This window comes from Bos grunniens, chromosome 19 (genome assembly GCF_055505025.1).
Source record: "Bos grunniens cultivar Pamir isolate PY7600 chromosome 19, Bosgru_T2T1.0, whole genome shotgun sequence".
NCBI lineage: Eukaryota > Metazoa > Chordata > Mammalia > Artiodactyla > Bovidae > Bos > Bos grunniens.
The window spans coordinates 38581194-38598030 of record NC_141183.1 but is presented as its reverse complement, the minus strand read 5'-3'; the positions used below and the strand labels follow the sequence as shown (position 1 = coordinate 38598030).

At 36.9% G+C, this 16837-nt stretch overlaps 1 protein-coding gene across 2 annotated transcripts in view; it reads right to left on the bottom strand.

Moving 5' to 3' along the window:
* Positions 1-259: 259 nt before the first annotated feature.
* UBE2G1 (ubiquitin conjugating enzyme E2 G1) overlaps positions 260-16837 on the bottom strand; it is an 88124-nt gene continuing 71546 nt past the window's right edge. For both annotated transcript variants that reach the window (XM_086359575.1, XM_086359574.1), the window contains exons 4-6: positions 14733-14911; positions 11876-11998; positions 260-1367 (exon numbers count right to left, since the gene is read on the bottom strand). In XM_086359575.1, the coding sequence (XP_086215701.1) occupies positions 11912-11998; positions 14733-14911 (266 nt within the window). In that variant the 3' untranslated portion in view covers positions 260-1367; positions 11876-11911. The remainder of the gene's footprint in view (positions 1368-11875; positions 11999-14732; positions 14912-16837) is intronic.

Sequence of the window (16837 nt, the reverse complement as noted above, 5' to 3'; positions counted from 1 at the left end):
ACAGTAAGAAAAACCCAAGTGGACTATGTCAGTGACAGAATCTATATGTCAAACAGCAAAGCATTTATAGCCCTGTAATGCTTTGAGATTCATATAAGAATCCATAGAGAGTCCAATATATATACTGATGGCCGTGTGATTTTCAAGTATTAAGTTTGTTTGCATAAGGAATCAACCTGAGATTTTTCTAAACTGCACTTCTCTGACACTCATTATTATAACCTTCATTCAATACAATAAAAGCCAACAACTTGACAAATTATTGGAAAAAAATTATATTTTGGAAGAACTCACTACATAAGGTGACAGAATTCCAAAATCAAATTACATGAAAATATACATCGCAATTTCTTTGTACAATAGGTGAGAAAATTCTGCAGTATTAGAATAGAGGCAAAGAAATATGAAGGGCTAAGGGGAAGGGTACGAGGGTAAACAGCATTTTTAATAGCAAACCCAGAAGTTAAGTAGAAAGCCTGTAGCTGTGCATGCTTTATTCATCCAACCTTCACATTAGGTAACTGAGGGCAAAAATAAAACCAAATCAGAGTTTTGTGTTGGGAGTAAATTTCAATCATTTTAAATCTGAATTGAATCCAGAACTAACTCATTTTAGTTCCTAGGGATAATGACTGAATTCAAGAGCTCTCAACGACAAGAAAATGTTATTGCTGTATCCAATCTGAGAGATGGGTGCAGGTACAATACAAAAGGGACAAAGCACCTAGTGATGACCGCTCCTCTGAAGTCATCATTAAAAATCAAGTAGTTGCTTATTGAGTACTTCGGTATTTGAACTAAATGATTTGAAAACTTCCTGGCAGACACAAGAGATAAAAGTAAAGGGGAGTGTGTCAAAACAAAGAAGATACAAAAGTTTAGTAAGTGGAAAGAGTTTAATGAAGCCTCAATGGTTTAAAGGAAATTAAATGGAAACTTTTAATCCTAATTGCTTTTTATCTGACATGCTTTAAGGAGTCTTTTAAAACTGATAAGAAACAATGAATAGGGAAAGAAAACCTGCTAAAATTTTTTAGAATTTACACGATTCTTATTCTACTACAAGAAAGCATTATTTGGTACAAGGTGTATTTGTGGATGTACATGAACAGTATATATATTATCCGGATCATGTTGTGCTATGTACAGGTCTTTACAATTCTTCCTGAAGGTTAAAACAGTTCATTAGAATTCAAAATGCGTAATCATCTGTAAGTTGGCACTTGTTAGGCTCTTGTCAGCATTGATACTGGCATGTTTTATTGCAGCCCAGTTCCAGCCAGTGTTTGCCAACTTGTTACAACAGAAGTCCAGCAATAGGTGGGTAGAGTGCAGGAAAAACAGTGCCATGTTTCTCAATTGGAGACCTACAAGAAAGCAAACAGCATTATATAGTGAATTTAAAAGTTACAGAAGGATTAATTGATTAGCAATTTTTATTTGTATTCCACTTCTTGGGAAACAAATTCTTCATTTCACTTTAAGCTCACTTTTGCCCACGTCCAATATGGTAGCCACATCCAACCATTTCATTTTAAATTCAAATAATAGTTCATAAAGTTTTAAATTTAGTTCCTCAGTAACACTACCCACATATCAAGTGCTCAGTGTGCCTAGTGACTACCATACTGGATACTGCAAATATAGATTATATCCACCAGTGAAGAAAGTTGTATCACACAGACTTAACTTAGAGACTTCTCTAAGTTCAGCCCAAACCTATTTTATCCATCCAGGCTCCAACAAATGATCTTCTCTCCCAATTAGAGTTTTCTATTGTTTTGTATCTGCTGATCTCCTGTCTTCAATTAGACTAGAAGAACCACAGCTAAATAAAAACATCCGTCACCTTATGGAGTGCTTATTATGTGCCAAGCAGTATACAAAGTGCCTTAAAAACTCATCTCATGTAATGTTCATAATTACCATATAAAGGGGTTTCCCCCATTTTACAGAGAAAAGAAAGACAAGGTCACAGAGCTAATAAATGGCAGAGTTTTCTGTTCAAAAGGTTAACAAAACACTTGTTTCAGTTAAAAAAAAAAATCTAGTGAAATGATTAAACTTTTTAGAGCTTTTATTATATGAATGTGTCCTTTGAAATATGTAAGGGGAGCACAAGAAAGGGGCAAGGGAGAAAAATGCCTATTAGTGTTACATCAGATCAACTGCTTCGAAACTCGGGAGTCTGTATCACCTGCCAAGCCATTGTTGGTCACAAGAAGACTCATACATAATAACTAGGAATCCAAGGGATATAATTTTAAACTCCTAACAAAGAAGCCAAATGTACTTATTAGAGCCAGCATGGCAAATATTTAACTTATACCAGACATGGGAAAAGTTCAATGTGTCTTCTAAATCCCCAAATGAAGTTATCAATATTACAGTCACCCAAATTCAACCATACCAAAGCTCTGCAGTGGGCAGGAAGAAAACTGTGGGATATTTATGGTCAAACATGTGCCTGTTTCTAGAATCTAGACTACCTCCTAAGACAGCTCCTGAGAAGTAGAATGACTGCTAAATTTCTCCCCAAAGGGCTCGTACCAACCAATGTAAATGATCCCCAGCAAAGCTCTGAATCCACCAAACCTTTCACCAGCACCAGGTTCTATCCTTTGCACACAGATACACATATATGTACATATTTTATTAGAAAATCTAAAGGCACAGACTGATCCTCAAGAAAAATTGTAATGAATAGGATTGTAATTCCAGGTTATGTTACTTAAAATGTTTTTCCAAAGACTATATACCACACTCAAATTAACCCCTGGTCAGTTAACTTCTCAGGGCTGAAAAAGAACTGGGTATAGAACTTAGGCATTCAGTAATCACTCTCTTATGTTATGAACAAGAAATTTCAGGGCCACAAAACAATCATTTAAAAACCATTTCCAGGTGAGGTTTTAAAGAAAAATACCCCAGAGAAGACTGACTACAGAAACTCATTAATTATCTAATATCAGACATTCAAGCCTTTTAATAGTGAGGAACCAGCTTTAAATAGCTTTAGCTTCTTGCAGGCAGAGAAAAAAAAAATCTATTTCCCCTCCTTTGAATAAAATATATTCTAAACAGAAAAAAAGCCTTGGTACAGCAAAAGCAAGTTTGCTGTTCTTTGCTCTAGAAAGAAAAATTCTAGAAGCTGAATTTACCTAATACTCAAATAAATGGTGTTGATCTAAAATAGTCATTTTACATATATAAGATATACATATATCCTATTTACATATATAGGATATATATACATATATATATGTATGTAGATTTACATATATAGGATATATATATATCCTATTTCTGGTTTAAAATCTGTGTGGTGGTGTTAAAAATCACACTGTTTTCATATCAACTTTATGAAATAAGTATCTGTTTTTTGCCTTAAACCTAAGTCTTAACTATTCCTGATTCCTAACCTACAAATCTGGAGATGGTTTAGCTTCAAAGTGTCTTATTCCATTTATTTCTAAAACTAGAATCATATCATTAATTTTCCAAGTGGCTACACATTTTAATCTTTTAAAAGGCCTAAAAAATAAAAAGCAGACAAGCATGCTTTAAAAAAAACAACACACACAAAAAATACTTTTTGATGTTAAAAGGCAATAATGAAAGTAATTTCTCACTCAAGGGTAAGTGTCCCAATAATCTCAACCATTCTTAAGTGAAAGCAGTCCATAAGTTAAATAGGTTTATATCAGGGCATTACCTTTCTTCCAAAAGTTCCAATTCATTCTACACTGCCACCAAGTGTGGTGGCACTAAACAACTCTCCCCCATCACCAACCCATCCTTCTCCCCCAAACTGAACTATTCTTATTCTTTTCTTTATGTTATCCACTTTGGACCATTCACACATTTCCTTTCTGAGGTCTAACAGCTCACTCTCCTAGCTCTTCTCCTGGTGACGAACCAGCCCACGTATTTCTGTCCCCAGCGTCTGAAGGATGCTGTCCTTGGCCCTAGTAAGTACTGCTCTCTGTACCAAATGAATGGACATCTCTACTCTGGAGACTTCTAATCTCACTCACAGCCCTACGTTTAACCTCTATCTTAACCATTCAGTACTAGGCATGTGCTGACTTAAAGCCATGCTCTGCTATTACTCCCACTAAAGCTTTCCATGTGGTTTAACATTCCTGTGCCTGGTCTAACTAGCCAGGTGAACAGTTCTTTATTGGCCTGGATAGTATCTATGGTACTCTGGAGAACCCCTTCTTTCCCAAGAGAATAGTGCCTTTGGAAATATTCATTAAATAAGAAATGAAATGAGTTCAAGGTGTGCTGTTCTTGGTGTTACCTCTCATTCCAAGATATAAATCTTAAACCTTAATAACATGCAACTGTTAAAAGGGAAGCAGATATATATTACTGACAATTGATATTAATAAAATATCAAAAGACAACATTAACCAGAAAGCTCAGAGTGGACACTATGTATACATGTATGCTATAGACACAGACAAAATCACACTTGTATGTACATGGGTGTTGGGGTAGATTAGATTTCTGAAAGATTAAGCAATGGTTACTTCTGAGAACTGGTGGGCTGAGATGGGAAAGAGGTTTACTTTTCCTTACATATAGCTGCAGCTCTAAAGGTAGCAGTCAGATTCAGAGGAAACCAAGAGACAGCCATGATATTTATGGGTAAGAGAAGATGTTTCTAGAAGGGAGATCAAGTCAATTCAGTTCAAATGCTACAGAAATTAAAAAACCAAAACTAAGGGACTTTCCTAGAGGTCCAATGGTTAAGACTCCATGCTTCCACTGCATTCCTGGTTGGGGAACTAAACCCCTCATGCCACAGGCAAAAAACAAACAACAAAAATACCCTCATCAAAACTGAAATGAAGCCTTTGAATGTGGCAAACAGGCAGCCCCTGGTCTCCTTACTACTTTAGTATTCTATGGAGAAGGAAGGTGAGCATAACATGCTGGAAGACTGACAGTTAAAAAAACAAGGCAAAGTCCTTTTGTTTCCCAGGTCCCTCTCTTCCTCCCTAAAGTACTACTGCAAAATTTAAGAATTTTATGTATTTCTTCTAGTCCTTTCTTTTTAAAAAACTTTCATTCTGTCAGATAGCTACAACAGAATGGTGGGTTTTACTTATATATAAATGGTATCATTCTTTTTTCTTTTTATCACATTGCTTCTCCTATTCAAGACTGTTAACTATGTGATTACATATAACTAAGTCTACATTATATATTTTCGTTGATTAACAATATTGTAACTGATATTAATAATAACTGATTACTTCTGATGGGGCTTTTAAAAATTACACACAGTATTATAAGCAATATCTTTGTATCATGTCTCTTTGTATACATGTGCTAGAGTTTCTCTTAACCTATACACCTAAATTGCAGGATATGTGTTTTCAAATTGACTGCTGCTGCTGCTGCTAAGTCGCTTCAGTCGTGTCCGACTCTGCGACCCCAGAGACGGCAGCCCACCAGGCTCCCCCGTCCCTGGGATTCTCCAGGCAAGAACACTGACTAGGTATTACCAAATCACTCTCCAGTGTTGACAAAACAGCCTCACATGCCAGGAAGGAGTTCAAGTATATACCATTTCCTGAAATCCTCACCAACACCTGGGTTTCTTGGACATTTTGATTTTGACAACCTGATGAATTTGATGTCATCCCCTGCAGCTTTGTATTTCTGCTTATAAATGCAGCTGAGTTACTTGTGGCATGCATAACAACTATCAGCTTTCTTTTGCTTCTATTATCTATTCATATCATTTTACTTTGTGCTGATATTCTCATTGATTTTCAAAATTTTGTTGTAGACAGTAGATAGAAATCCTAAATATTAGATTAGAGAAATATTTTCCCAGTTTGCCACTTATTTTTATTTCTTTTGTCTTGTCATAATATTTAAGTTTTGGGTTTTGATGTAGCCAAATTTATCATTTTTCCCTTTTATGGGTGTTATTTGTGCCTAACTTCTCTACTTTGATATTCTCCTGTATTTTGTTTTAGTAGTTTTGTTTTTCATATCTGTCTTATGTTTTAAAACTTACTGGAGACAGCTTAGCCTCCTCCCTTTCTCAGTCAGCAAGACCACTACAGATCACCTGTATCATTGGCAGTGAGATGGGTGTGTCCTGAAGCCCACTGAGGAGAGTTTTCACTTTTCTTCATAATCTTATTGTAGCAAAGGCGATAAGAAAGGCTCAGCATTTCAGGAGCCTTAATTTTTAAGGAGATATGGGTGAGATGTGGAGGCCAATCCTTAAATGATCCAAATAGGAAACCCATCAAGGGTGTGGTCCTATTGAGATAACCACATACTGTGAATGTGGTCTCAAATAAGCAGGGGAGAGAAGACGGCTGCTTAGGACAAACAGAAGCCATATACAGATCCATTTGTACTTCTACTTGTGAGCCAATGACTCTAGATTCACATGTACACATATGCAACTAGGTAAAGCAGTGAGTCTTCTGTCCTGCTGTCTTGGGTACAGTCCAGTTCAGCTCAATTGCTCAGTTGTGTCTGACTCTTTGCGACCCCGTGGACTGCAGCACGCCAGGCTTCCCTGTCCATCACCAACTCCTGGAGTTTACTCAAACTCATGTCCATTGAGTTGGTGACGCCATGCAACCATCTCATCCTCTGTCGCCCCCTTCTCCTCCCGCCTTCAACCTTTCCCAGCATCAGGGTCTTTTCAAATGAGTCAGTTCTTCGCGTCAGGTGACCAAAGTATTGGAGTTTCAGCTTCAGCATCAGTCCTTACTCTCAAGAATCTTCTCCAACACCGTGGTTCAAAACCATCAATTCTTTGTGCTCAGTTTTCTTTATAGTCCCAACTATCACATCCATACATGACCACTGGAAAAACCATAGATTTTGACTAGATGGACCTTTGTTGGCAAAGTAATGTCTCTGCTTTTTAATATGCTGTCTAGGTTGGTAATAACTTTTCTTCCAAGGAGCAAGCGTCTTTTAATTTCATGGCTGCAGTCACCATCTACAGTGATTTTGGAGCCCAAAAAAATAAAGTCTGTCATTTTTTCCCCATCTCTTTGCCATGAAGTGATGGGACTGGATGCCACGATCCTAGTTTTCTGAATGTTGAGTTTTAAGCCAACTTTTTCACTCTCTTCTTTCACTTTCATCACGAGGCTCTTTAGTTCTTCTTCGCTTTCTGCCGTAAGTGTGGTATCATCTGCATATCTGAGGTTATTGATATTCCTCCCAGCAATCTTGATTCCAGCTTGTGCTTCATCCAGTCCATCATTTCTCATGATGTACTCTGCATATAAGTTAAATAAGCAGGGTGACAATATACAGCCTTGACGTACTCCTTTCCCGATTTGGAACCAGACTGTTGTTCCATGTCCAGTTCTAACTGTTGCTTCTTGACCTGCATACAGATTTCTCAGGAGGCAGGTCAGGTGGTCTGGTATTCCCATTTCTTTAAGAATTTTCCATAGTTTGTTGTGATCCACACAGTCAAAGGCTTTGGCATAGTCAATAAAGCAGAAGTAAATGTTTTTCTAGAACTCTCTTGCTTTTTCGACAATCCAATGGATGTTGGCAATTTGATCTCTGGTTCTTCTGCCTCTTCTACATCCATCTAGAAATTCACGGTTCACATACTGTTGAAGCCTGGCTTGGAGACTTTTGAGCATCACTTTGCTAGCGTGTAAATGAGTGCAATTGTGCAATAGTTTGAGCATTCTTTGGCATTGCCTTTCTTTGGTACTGGAATGAAAACTGACCTTTTCCAGTCCTGTGGCCGCTGCTGAGTTTTCCAAATTTGCTGGCATATTGAGTGCAACACTTTTATAGCATCATCTTTTAGGATTTGAAATAGATCAACTGGAATTCCATCACCTTCACTAGCTTTGTTCATAGTAATGCTTCCTCAGGCCCACTTGACTTTGCATTCCAGGATGTCTGGCTCTAGGTGAGTGATCACACCATCGTGGTTATCTGGGTCATGAAGATCTTTTTTGTATAGTTCTTCTGTGTATTGTTGCCACCTCTTCTTAATATCTTCTGCTTCTATTAGGTCCATACCATTTCTGTCCTTTATTGTGCCCATCTTTGCATGAAATATTCCCTTGGTATCTCTAGTTTTCTTGACGAGATCTCTAGTCTTTCCCATTCTATTGTTTTCCTCTTATTTCTTTGCACTGATCACCAAGGAAGGCTTTCTTATCTCTCCTTGCTTTTCTTTACAGCTCTCCATTCAAATGGGTCTATCTTTCCTTTTCTCCTTTGCTTTTCGCTTCTCTTCTTTTCACAGCTATTTGTAAGGCCTCCTCAGACAACCATTTTGCCTTTTTGTATTTCTTTTTCTTGGGGATGGTCTTGATCACTGCCTCCTGTACAATGTCATGATCTCCGTCCATAGTTCTTCAGGCACTCTATCAAATCTAATCCCTTGAATCTATTTGTCACTTCCACTGTGTAAAGGTAAGGGATTTGATTTAGGTCATACCTGAACGGTCTAGTGGTTTTCCCTACCTTCTTCAATTTAAGTCTGAATTTGGCAATAAGGAGTTCATGATCTGAGCCACAGTCAGCTCCTGGTCTTGTTTTTGGTGACTGTATAGAGTTCTCCATCTTTGGATGCAAAGAATATAATCAGTCTGATTTTGGTACTGACCATCTGTCTGGTGATGTCCATGTGTAGATTCTTCTCTTGTGCTGTTGGAAGAGGGTGTTTGCCATGACCAGCGCGTTCTCTTGGCAAAACTCTATTAGCCTTTGTCCTGCTTCATTCTGTACTCCAAGGTCAAATTTGCCTGTTAGTCCAGGTATTTCTTGATTTCCTACTTTTGCATTCCAGTGCCCTATAATGAAAAGAACATCTTTTGGGGGTGTTAGTTCTAGAAGGTCTTATAGTCTTCATTGAACCGTTCAACTCAGATTCTTCAGCATTACTGTCTTGGGTTACACAATGCCTTGTGTCCTGGTCAGGTTGCCTAGGAAATAGATTCTGAGACAGGTATTTGTGTAAGGTTTACTGGGAAGTGCTTTGAAGAGCAACAGTGAGGGAAACAGATCTAAGCAGAAGATGGTGGGGGTAGCGCAGCTGAAATACAGACTTCAGGCAATCCAACACTGGAATGGCCTTTCAGATAATCCCCAAATTGAGAAAAAAGCCCAAGTCTTTGTACCAACCCATTCTTTCTCCAAACCAAACAGTCCATGGATGCAAGTGGCTTCTGAGGAAAGGGACTAACTTGGGCAAGTGATCTCTTAACTCCTAGAAAGCAAGTCAGCTACGAGTTATCAGCAGGCAACATTCCCAACAGCCTGGAGTATGATTATTTCCCTCTGGACAGGCAGTAACATCCACCACACCCAGAGACCTTATCTTCTCTTACCATCTTATTTATTTCCTGGTGAAGCCAACCAGTATACTGTGAGCTAACCTATGAAGAGGCCCATGTGACAAAACTTAGAAAGAACCCAGTCAACAGCCTGTGAGGAACAGAAACCTGCCGACAACCATATGACTGAACTTGGAAGCAGATCCACCCACAGCTGAACCCTGAGATAGATGGCTACAGTGCCAGCCAACACCTTGACTGCAGCATTATGATGACCCCAGAGCCAGAAGATTCAACGTGGACGAGATAACAGATGTTGTTTTAGGTCATTGAACGGGGTAATTTGTAAAATAGCAAGGGAATTAATACAGTCCCTCTACCCTTGATACAGAACCAAAAGACAGAATCCTTTTGCCTGGTGGTACAGAATGTGGCCATGTAGCTGATCTGTGGGAGCGGGAAGATTTTGTTTCTCCCTTTGTCCTCTTACTTCATCCTACAATAATAACTTTCTGGTGGCAGGGAAGAATCTAAGACACAGAAAGTAAAATCCATATAGGAAAAAATTAAAATTCAACTGCATTACAATTAAGCACCTCTGTTCACCCAAAGATACTATAAAGAAAGTAAACTGACAAGGATAGAAATCAATAACCTAACTGAAAAATAGGAAAGACCAGAAAAAGCACTTCACAGAGGAAGTATCCATGGTCAAACACATTATAGCATGCAACTGCACTGTAACTAGGGCAACACACATCAAGTCTGTAATGACATCTCATCTGATACTAGATCAAAAACTTTGGGGAAGGACCTCCCTGGTGGTCCAGTGGTTAAGAATCTGCCTTCCGATTCAAGGACTGCAGGTTTGATCCCTGGTTACAGAAGATTCCACATGCCGCAGGACAACTAAGCCTGCACGCTACAACTAGAGAAAGCCCGTCCACCGCAGTGAAGACCCAAAAGAAAAAACTGGGAAAACAAACAAGACTTTGCAGAAGTCTGATAATATCAAATGTTAAAGACAATATGGAGCAAATAGAACCCTTGTCCTTGCCAACAGGGGTATAAATAGATCCAATATTTTTAAAAATAATTTGGCATTATCTAGTTAAAGTGATGTGTATACACCTTTAACTTAATTCCACCCCTAGGTATACACCCCAGAGAAACTCTTTTAGTACATCTACAAGAAACAAGGATAGCTACATTCTCTGTAATAGCGAAAACAAAGCAAAATAGGGAAATTCCCTGGTGGTCCAGTGATTAAGACTCAGTGTTTTCACTGCCGTAGGCCCAGGTTCAATCCCTGACTGGGGAACTAAGATCCTAGGAATCAGGCAGTACAGCCAAAAACAAGAAACAGCCTCCCCCAAATAAAAACAAAACAAAAACAGAAACAAGAATAAGCAAAAACAACAATAACAAAAAAACAAACAAAAACCCCACTCTAGAGAAATAATGAAATGAGAACCAAGAGTAAATTTATCTAATGAAATACTACATAACAGAGAACATGGAATATAACTGTACATAACAAAGGACAATTGCAACAATATAATGTTGAGCAACAAAGTCACAAAAGAATATGACCCAAAAAAGACATTATAATTCCACATATATTCAGCTCAAAAACATGCAATATGTTGTTTAGGAATAAAAATTGATGAAATTGTGAAGAAAAACAATGATAAACACAGAATTGGGAATATGGAAAAAGTATTGGTAGAGGAGGGGAATGTAGGAGATGTAAGTTAATAATAAAGCTCTTTTTCTTAAAATAGGTGGCCGGTACAAAGATATATAGCATGTACTCTGACTTTTTTCGATGCTACGTTTCATAAGTAGGTTTTATCACCTCAATATTTAATTTAAAGAAAGAAAAGCCAAAGAACTTAAATATCACACATTTGGTCAATTCATCTACACCGTGTCTTCTGCTAAGCCAGATGGGTACCTACTATCTTTGGCTCCTTGATAGACTTAAAGCAGACTTGTGGACAGATGGTATACAAGAAAAGGAAAAATTTTCCTACTGGCCCTGTAAGTAATGAGCAAAGAGATAAAGACCAATTAAAACAAGAAAGGTAGATATTTAATGGTCTTATCAATATATTACAAACTATGGTCTTTCTTTTTTTAAAAAAACTAGGAAAAACTTAAGTCAATCTTTACCATATACAGCACAGTATGAGAAAATATAAGAAATTTCAGTGCCTAGTTTAGTCAAAGATGGCAGACCAAAAGGTAAAAACAAAGAAAATGTAGCAAAAACAAAAGCAAAAACAAAAAAACCCTCTATAATGAGAAATTTTACCAACAGTGAACTACTACCATACTAAATCAGTTTAACACGGAATATCTAGTTAAAAACAGCTAGATTTACTGAAGGAAAAAGCAAGTAGATGACACTAATCTGCTGAGAAACAGCAGATTACTGGACACTACCACTGAAAAATGAAGCCAATGTAAACAAGCAATTCAAATCCCCAAATCACACATTTTCTAAAAACACTATGTCATGTATAAAAAAGGTAAAAGAGTAGGATGATTTTTTTAAATGAACTTACCCTGAAATAAGTGAAGTTACAGCTGTTGAATAAATGTCACTCAAAAGCAGTCTCTTGGCTTTTTCTTACACAGCGGGCAACTTTCCTTTTGAATTCTCCATTTCTGTCTTCCCTCCATTCTTTCTGTAAGTACAAAAGTAATAGCAAGTGATTTTATGCAAACTCCTCTTACCTCAAATACCTACTTTAATTCTGAATGTAATGCTTTGGCAATGTGAACACGTTTAAAATGTTAAACAGTTGATAAGATTGAAAACACTTTTGCAAGGCACTCTGCCAGGATACATACAAATTACTTCTATAGGCAAAGTCTCTTTGAAAAAGGAAAGGGCCCTAAAAAGCTTTAGCAATTTTGTATTACACTGAAAAGAAAGCTGCTGCTTACAAATAAGATATCCAGGCTATCTGGAGGATCACCAACTCTCTACTGGAAGCACCCAGAAAATAAAGTAGACAGAACTGTGCCTCCTATATCAAGTAGATGGGTGTAGTGCATCATATTGAGATGATACTGAGTAGTATTTCTAGTGGGGGAGGGGCCAGGACATGACAGTAACAATAACACTATTACTGCCAGGCACATGAAAAGGGAACACAAAAGAGCACCAGCATACTTTCACATGAGAAGAGAGCTGATTTGTATTTAGCATGTAAATAGCAGGAACTTCTCACTAAAATGCCCGGCCTATTTTTTTCCCTGTATCATCCATGTAGGGACAGCAAAGACTGTAGAAACCTTCAACACTTGTTCTTGCAGAGGAAGAGATCTGAACAATTTTTTCCCCTCAAAGCAAGGCACCCCAGTAAGCCAATCATTATAGTAAATGATGAGGTAAACTATAATGTGGAAATGCAGAGAGATTTGTAGATATTTGATAAAGTATTTGTGAATAAAATGTTATTGTCTCTAATTACCTCATTATCATTTCTAAGACATTTTAAGGAAGAGCAATTCCAGTAAAAAGGGGAGGTCAAAACAAAGGAGAAAAAAAATCACCTAAAAAGCACACTCAGCAGAGAGAATTAAGACTGAGAGCAAGGGGGATCAGGTAGAAAGGTATTAAAAAGATCATATGGAATTATTATTATTTGAGTGCACCATGTAGCATGTGGGATCCTAATTCTAGAACCTGTGCTCCCTGCATTGGGAGCATGAAATCTTAACCACTGGGGCCATCAGGGAAGTCCCTGGAATTACTTTTGTAAGATATAAATCCTCACGACCAAAGAAAATGGCAGTGAAGTCATCTAATAATGGGGAGAAATTTTTCCTGGAAGACCAAAGGTAGATGAAAGAACAATGAAACGTGCGGCAGAGCAGAGAAAGCAGCGGCCTAGGGAAGTCTCAGTGGGACCCCAGCAAAGAGGGAAAGGACCTACTGAAGAGAGCCCCAAAGTTAAAGTTTGGGAATGGCAGCTTGAAGCCACTAAAAAGTGGGGTTGAAAACTGAATGACAGAAAGTTTGGCCTTTCCTTCTACACACACCCCAAATTTTAATACCTTCCTAAAGTAATAATGATGATATACAGATTTTATAAAAATATCTGAAGACCACTAGAATTTGAGCTCCAGGTATGGGTATTCGGTATGGAAAGTAATTACTTCTTCATTTTGGCATTTGACACCTCTCTTCCTCCAACTCACTCTTACTTTTTTTTTCACTCTTAGTTTAGTATCTGGCTTACCACTCACACACTCCTAAGGAGAACCAATTCTGCACACATACATCCCTTATGTTGACTTGACTAAGCATAAAGTTAGAATGATTTTCTGTCAGTGTTTACTTCAATTACTAAATTCAAAAATTCAAAGTCAGAGATTTGAAGGGTGGTTATAGCGCTTCTTGGCCTTTTGGCTAAGATCAAATGAAAGGTGGTTATATATGTAGTGTTTTTCTACAAGTAAGATTTTTACCCCCAAGTTTTTATGTAGACCTGAATTAACAAGAGGGAAAAAAAAAGGTGAATTTAACCTGCTGGCTTTCACATATCCTAACAAAGGTTCCAAGAATTAGAACAAAAGGATTTTTAAAGAGGGATAGATGACTGAGGAACTAGGACTATTCTAGATTAAAAAAAAGACTAATAAAACATGAATACAGGACTTCCCTAGTGGTTAAGACTCCACGCTTCCACTGCAGGGCCACAAGTTCAATCCCTGATCAGGGAACTAAGATTCTATATGCCACATGGTGCAGGCAAAAAAAACAGGAACAAAAAACAAATAATTTTTTTAAAAGGAAAAGAAGGAAGATTGAAAAATAAAATAAAAGCAATAATGTAAAAATGAGAAACCTATAATAAAATGATAGGAAACACCATCCTTTAAAAAATAAAAAACTAAGTAAAAATAAATGAATAAATAAATAAAACATGAATACAAAATACAATAAGTTCCTAAATTCTGGATTCTCTCTCGCCCCCTCTCTTTGTTCTTAAGAGCTACATGCTGAAGTATTTAAATATAAAGATCTGTAAAGCCTTCTCAGTTTAGCAAATAATAATGACAATAATGTTAATAATAACAACAACGTTGCAAAATCTCCACAATGGTAAATCTATGTGTAGGGTATAGGGTAATCCAACGTTTTGTTAGGTCTCAAAGTCTCAAAAATAAATGCTTGCAAATAATATGGACCTAATAGCGACTAGATATTAAGTATAATAATAGTTTTACAATTATGTAGGATAGCATCCTTATTCTTAAAAGGTACAACTATTTGGCAGTAAAATAAGATTTATGAGAAAAATAAATGAAAATAAACAGATATATCAATACACGTCCACAAACACATACATATAAAAGTATATAGTTTAAATCAAGCTTAATTAAAGGGGAGAGCAGATGTGTCCTTACCGCAGCATCAACATTGGCAGGTGAGTCTCCATTGGGGTCTGCCAGCATAGAAATGACACTAATCATGATGGTTTCCACGGTGTGAATAGGCAGCCAGCGCTCCTCTGGCTTTTCATAACCATATTTATCTTCTCCAGGTTCGTGAAGAATAGAAATGCATACATCACCATTTTTATCAACTGCAAAATTAGAGAGTAAGATTCCAGTTTCAAATACTTTAAAAAATTGGCTATACATAAAATACATATTAGTTGATATGATCCTGATTCCCATGGTATCTGTGTAAGATTCAGTACCACACTGTTCCACTGAATACATACAGAAGTTAATGTCCAAAATGGAACCTGTTAACCTTTTAGGAAGACCAGAGATTTTACCAAATAGGATCCACCTGACAAAGCCAAAAGAAATGTAAGCCATGTTTTTCATTTCTGCAAAATTTCAAGTTAATATGTAGATGGTACCTAGCATTTACATGTAATAAATATAATGAAATAAATGGTATCTATTGAATCTGTTCATTTATACAAAGTATATGGTCCAAACATCAGAACTGAGTTTCTGTATGATTTCCTAGTTTCCCTAGCAACTTACTGATTGAAATTGTTGATAGTCAGAGGTCTAAGACTTTCCTAAGAAAAAAATGAAAAATAACATCATAAAATACTTTTTAAATCACATAAAGGCAAAATTATATTTTCAGGGAAAAAAACACACACAAATCCACAAAGTGAAGTGTCCAACTCTTTGCGACCCCATGGACTGTAGCCTGCCAGGCTCCTCTACCCATGAGATTTTCCAGGCAAGAATACTGGAGTGGGTTGCCATTCCCTTCTCCAAAAAGACCATGTTATATTGCCAGTGAAAACTCATCAGCATACATTCATTAGGTCTCTAATCTATAAACCTATTTTAAAATCCAAGCCATAAATTAATTGTTGATCAAAAGGGGGAATGGAGTCCTATATTCTACTAACCTCTTTACATTACACAACCAAATCTGCAAATCCTATAAAAACCAATAATAATACTTATGTTCATTTCTGACTTCCTACCTAAAGTCCAACAAATTTATGATAGGTATAATGTTAAAGCGTATTTTTCACCTCTGGGGAACCAGCATCAAAGTTTGTATGCATTGTGGCTCTACAACTAATGCTTTCTGAATGCATGCTGTATGCCAGGCACCCACACTTGACACAGAGAGTTTAGCAGTGAATGCAACATTTAAGACCCATGCCTTCAGTGTACTGTACATGAGCTATTCTACAATTAACGCTCCTTATCCCAACTCACCTACACCTTCTAATATAATCTATTAACTAAAATGAAATAACCAGATCAAGAAGCAAGAATAACAACAGTAAAACTTGTAACAGCACTATAAAGTTGAACAGAAAATGATAATACAGTGTTAAGATATTTTCCTCACTTACCACATAATATAAATTTTTCCTTGAGAAAAGGAAGTCATATGTTTTTGAGAACATTTAATATCAAATGTTTGTACAAAATTCTATCAGAGAATCGATTTAAGATCCATTTTCCTTTTATAGAAATTGTTATAATTTAGCATCTTTAAAATTTTAACCTCATGTCATTTCATTTTAAACATATAGAAAACATTTTAAACCTCTTAGAATGAGGCTTTTATGCTTAATACCTATTACCTATTAAAATTGTAGTATTTTTTTTAAAGGCAAGATAACTGAGTGAAATAATTGAGCTGATAATTGAGTGAAAAGGCCAGTGCTATCATTCCTCTTAATAATTAGAGTCCATGTATTGCTTTTCTATATGCTCTCATGTAACTCACAAAGAAACTAAGGCTCCAAGAGGCTTTACCTCTTGGTAAATTGCCTAATTCACGCAAAAGACAGCATTCAGAAACTTTTTGTTACATTTTCCTTTCAAACGGGTGCAAAAAAATTGACTATTACACACTGAATAATTCAAGAGAAGGCAGGGGAAACTGCCAAGAGCCTAGGAAGAAATGAACATATGCCCAAGCAACAATGGGCAGATGTGGTCGATTCATGCACCCATACATTGTGCAGGGCTATCATTAACGTGTTCTACCAGAAAGAAATTCTTTTTTCCCCTTC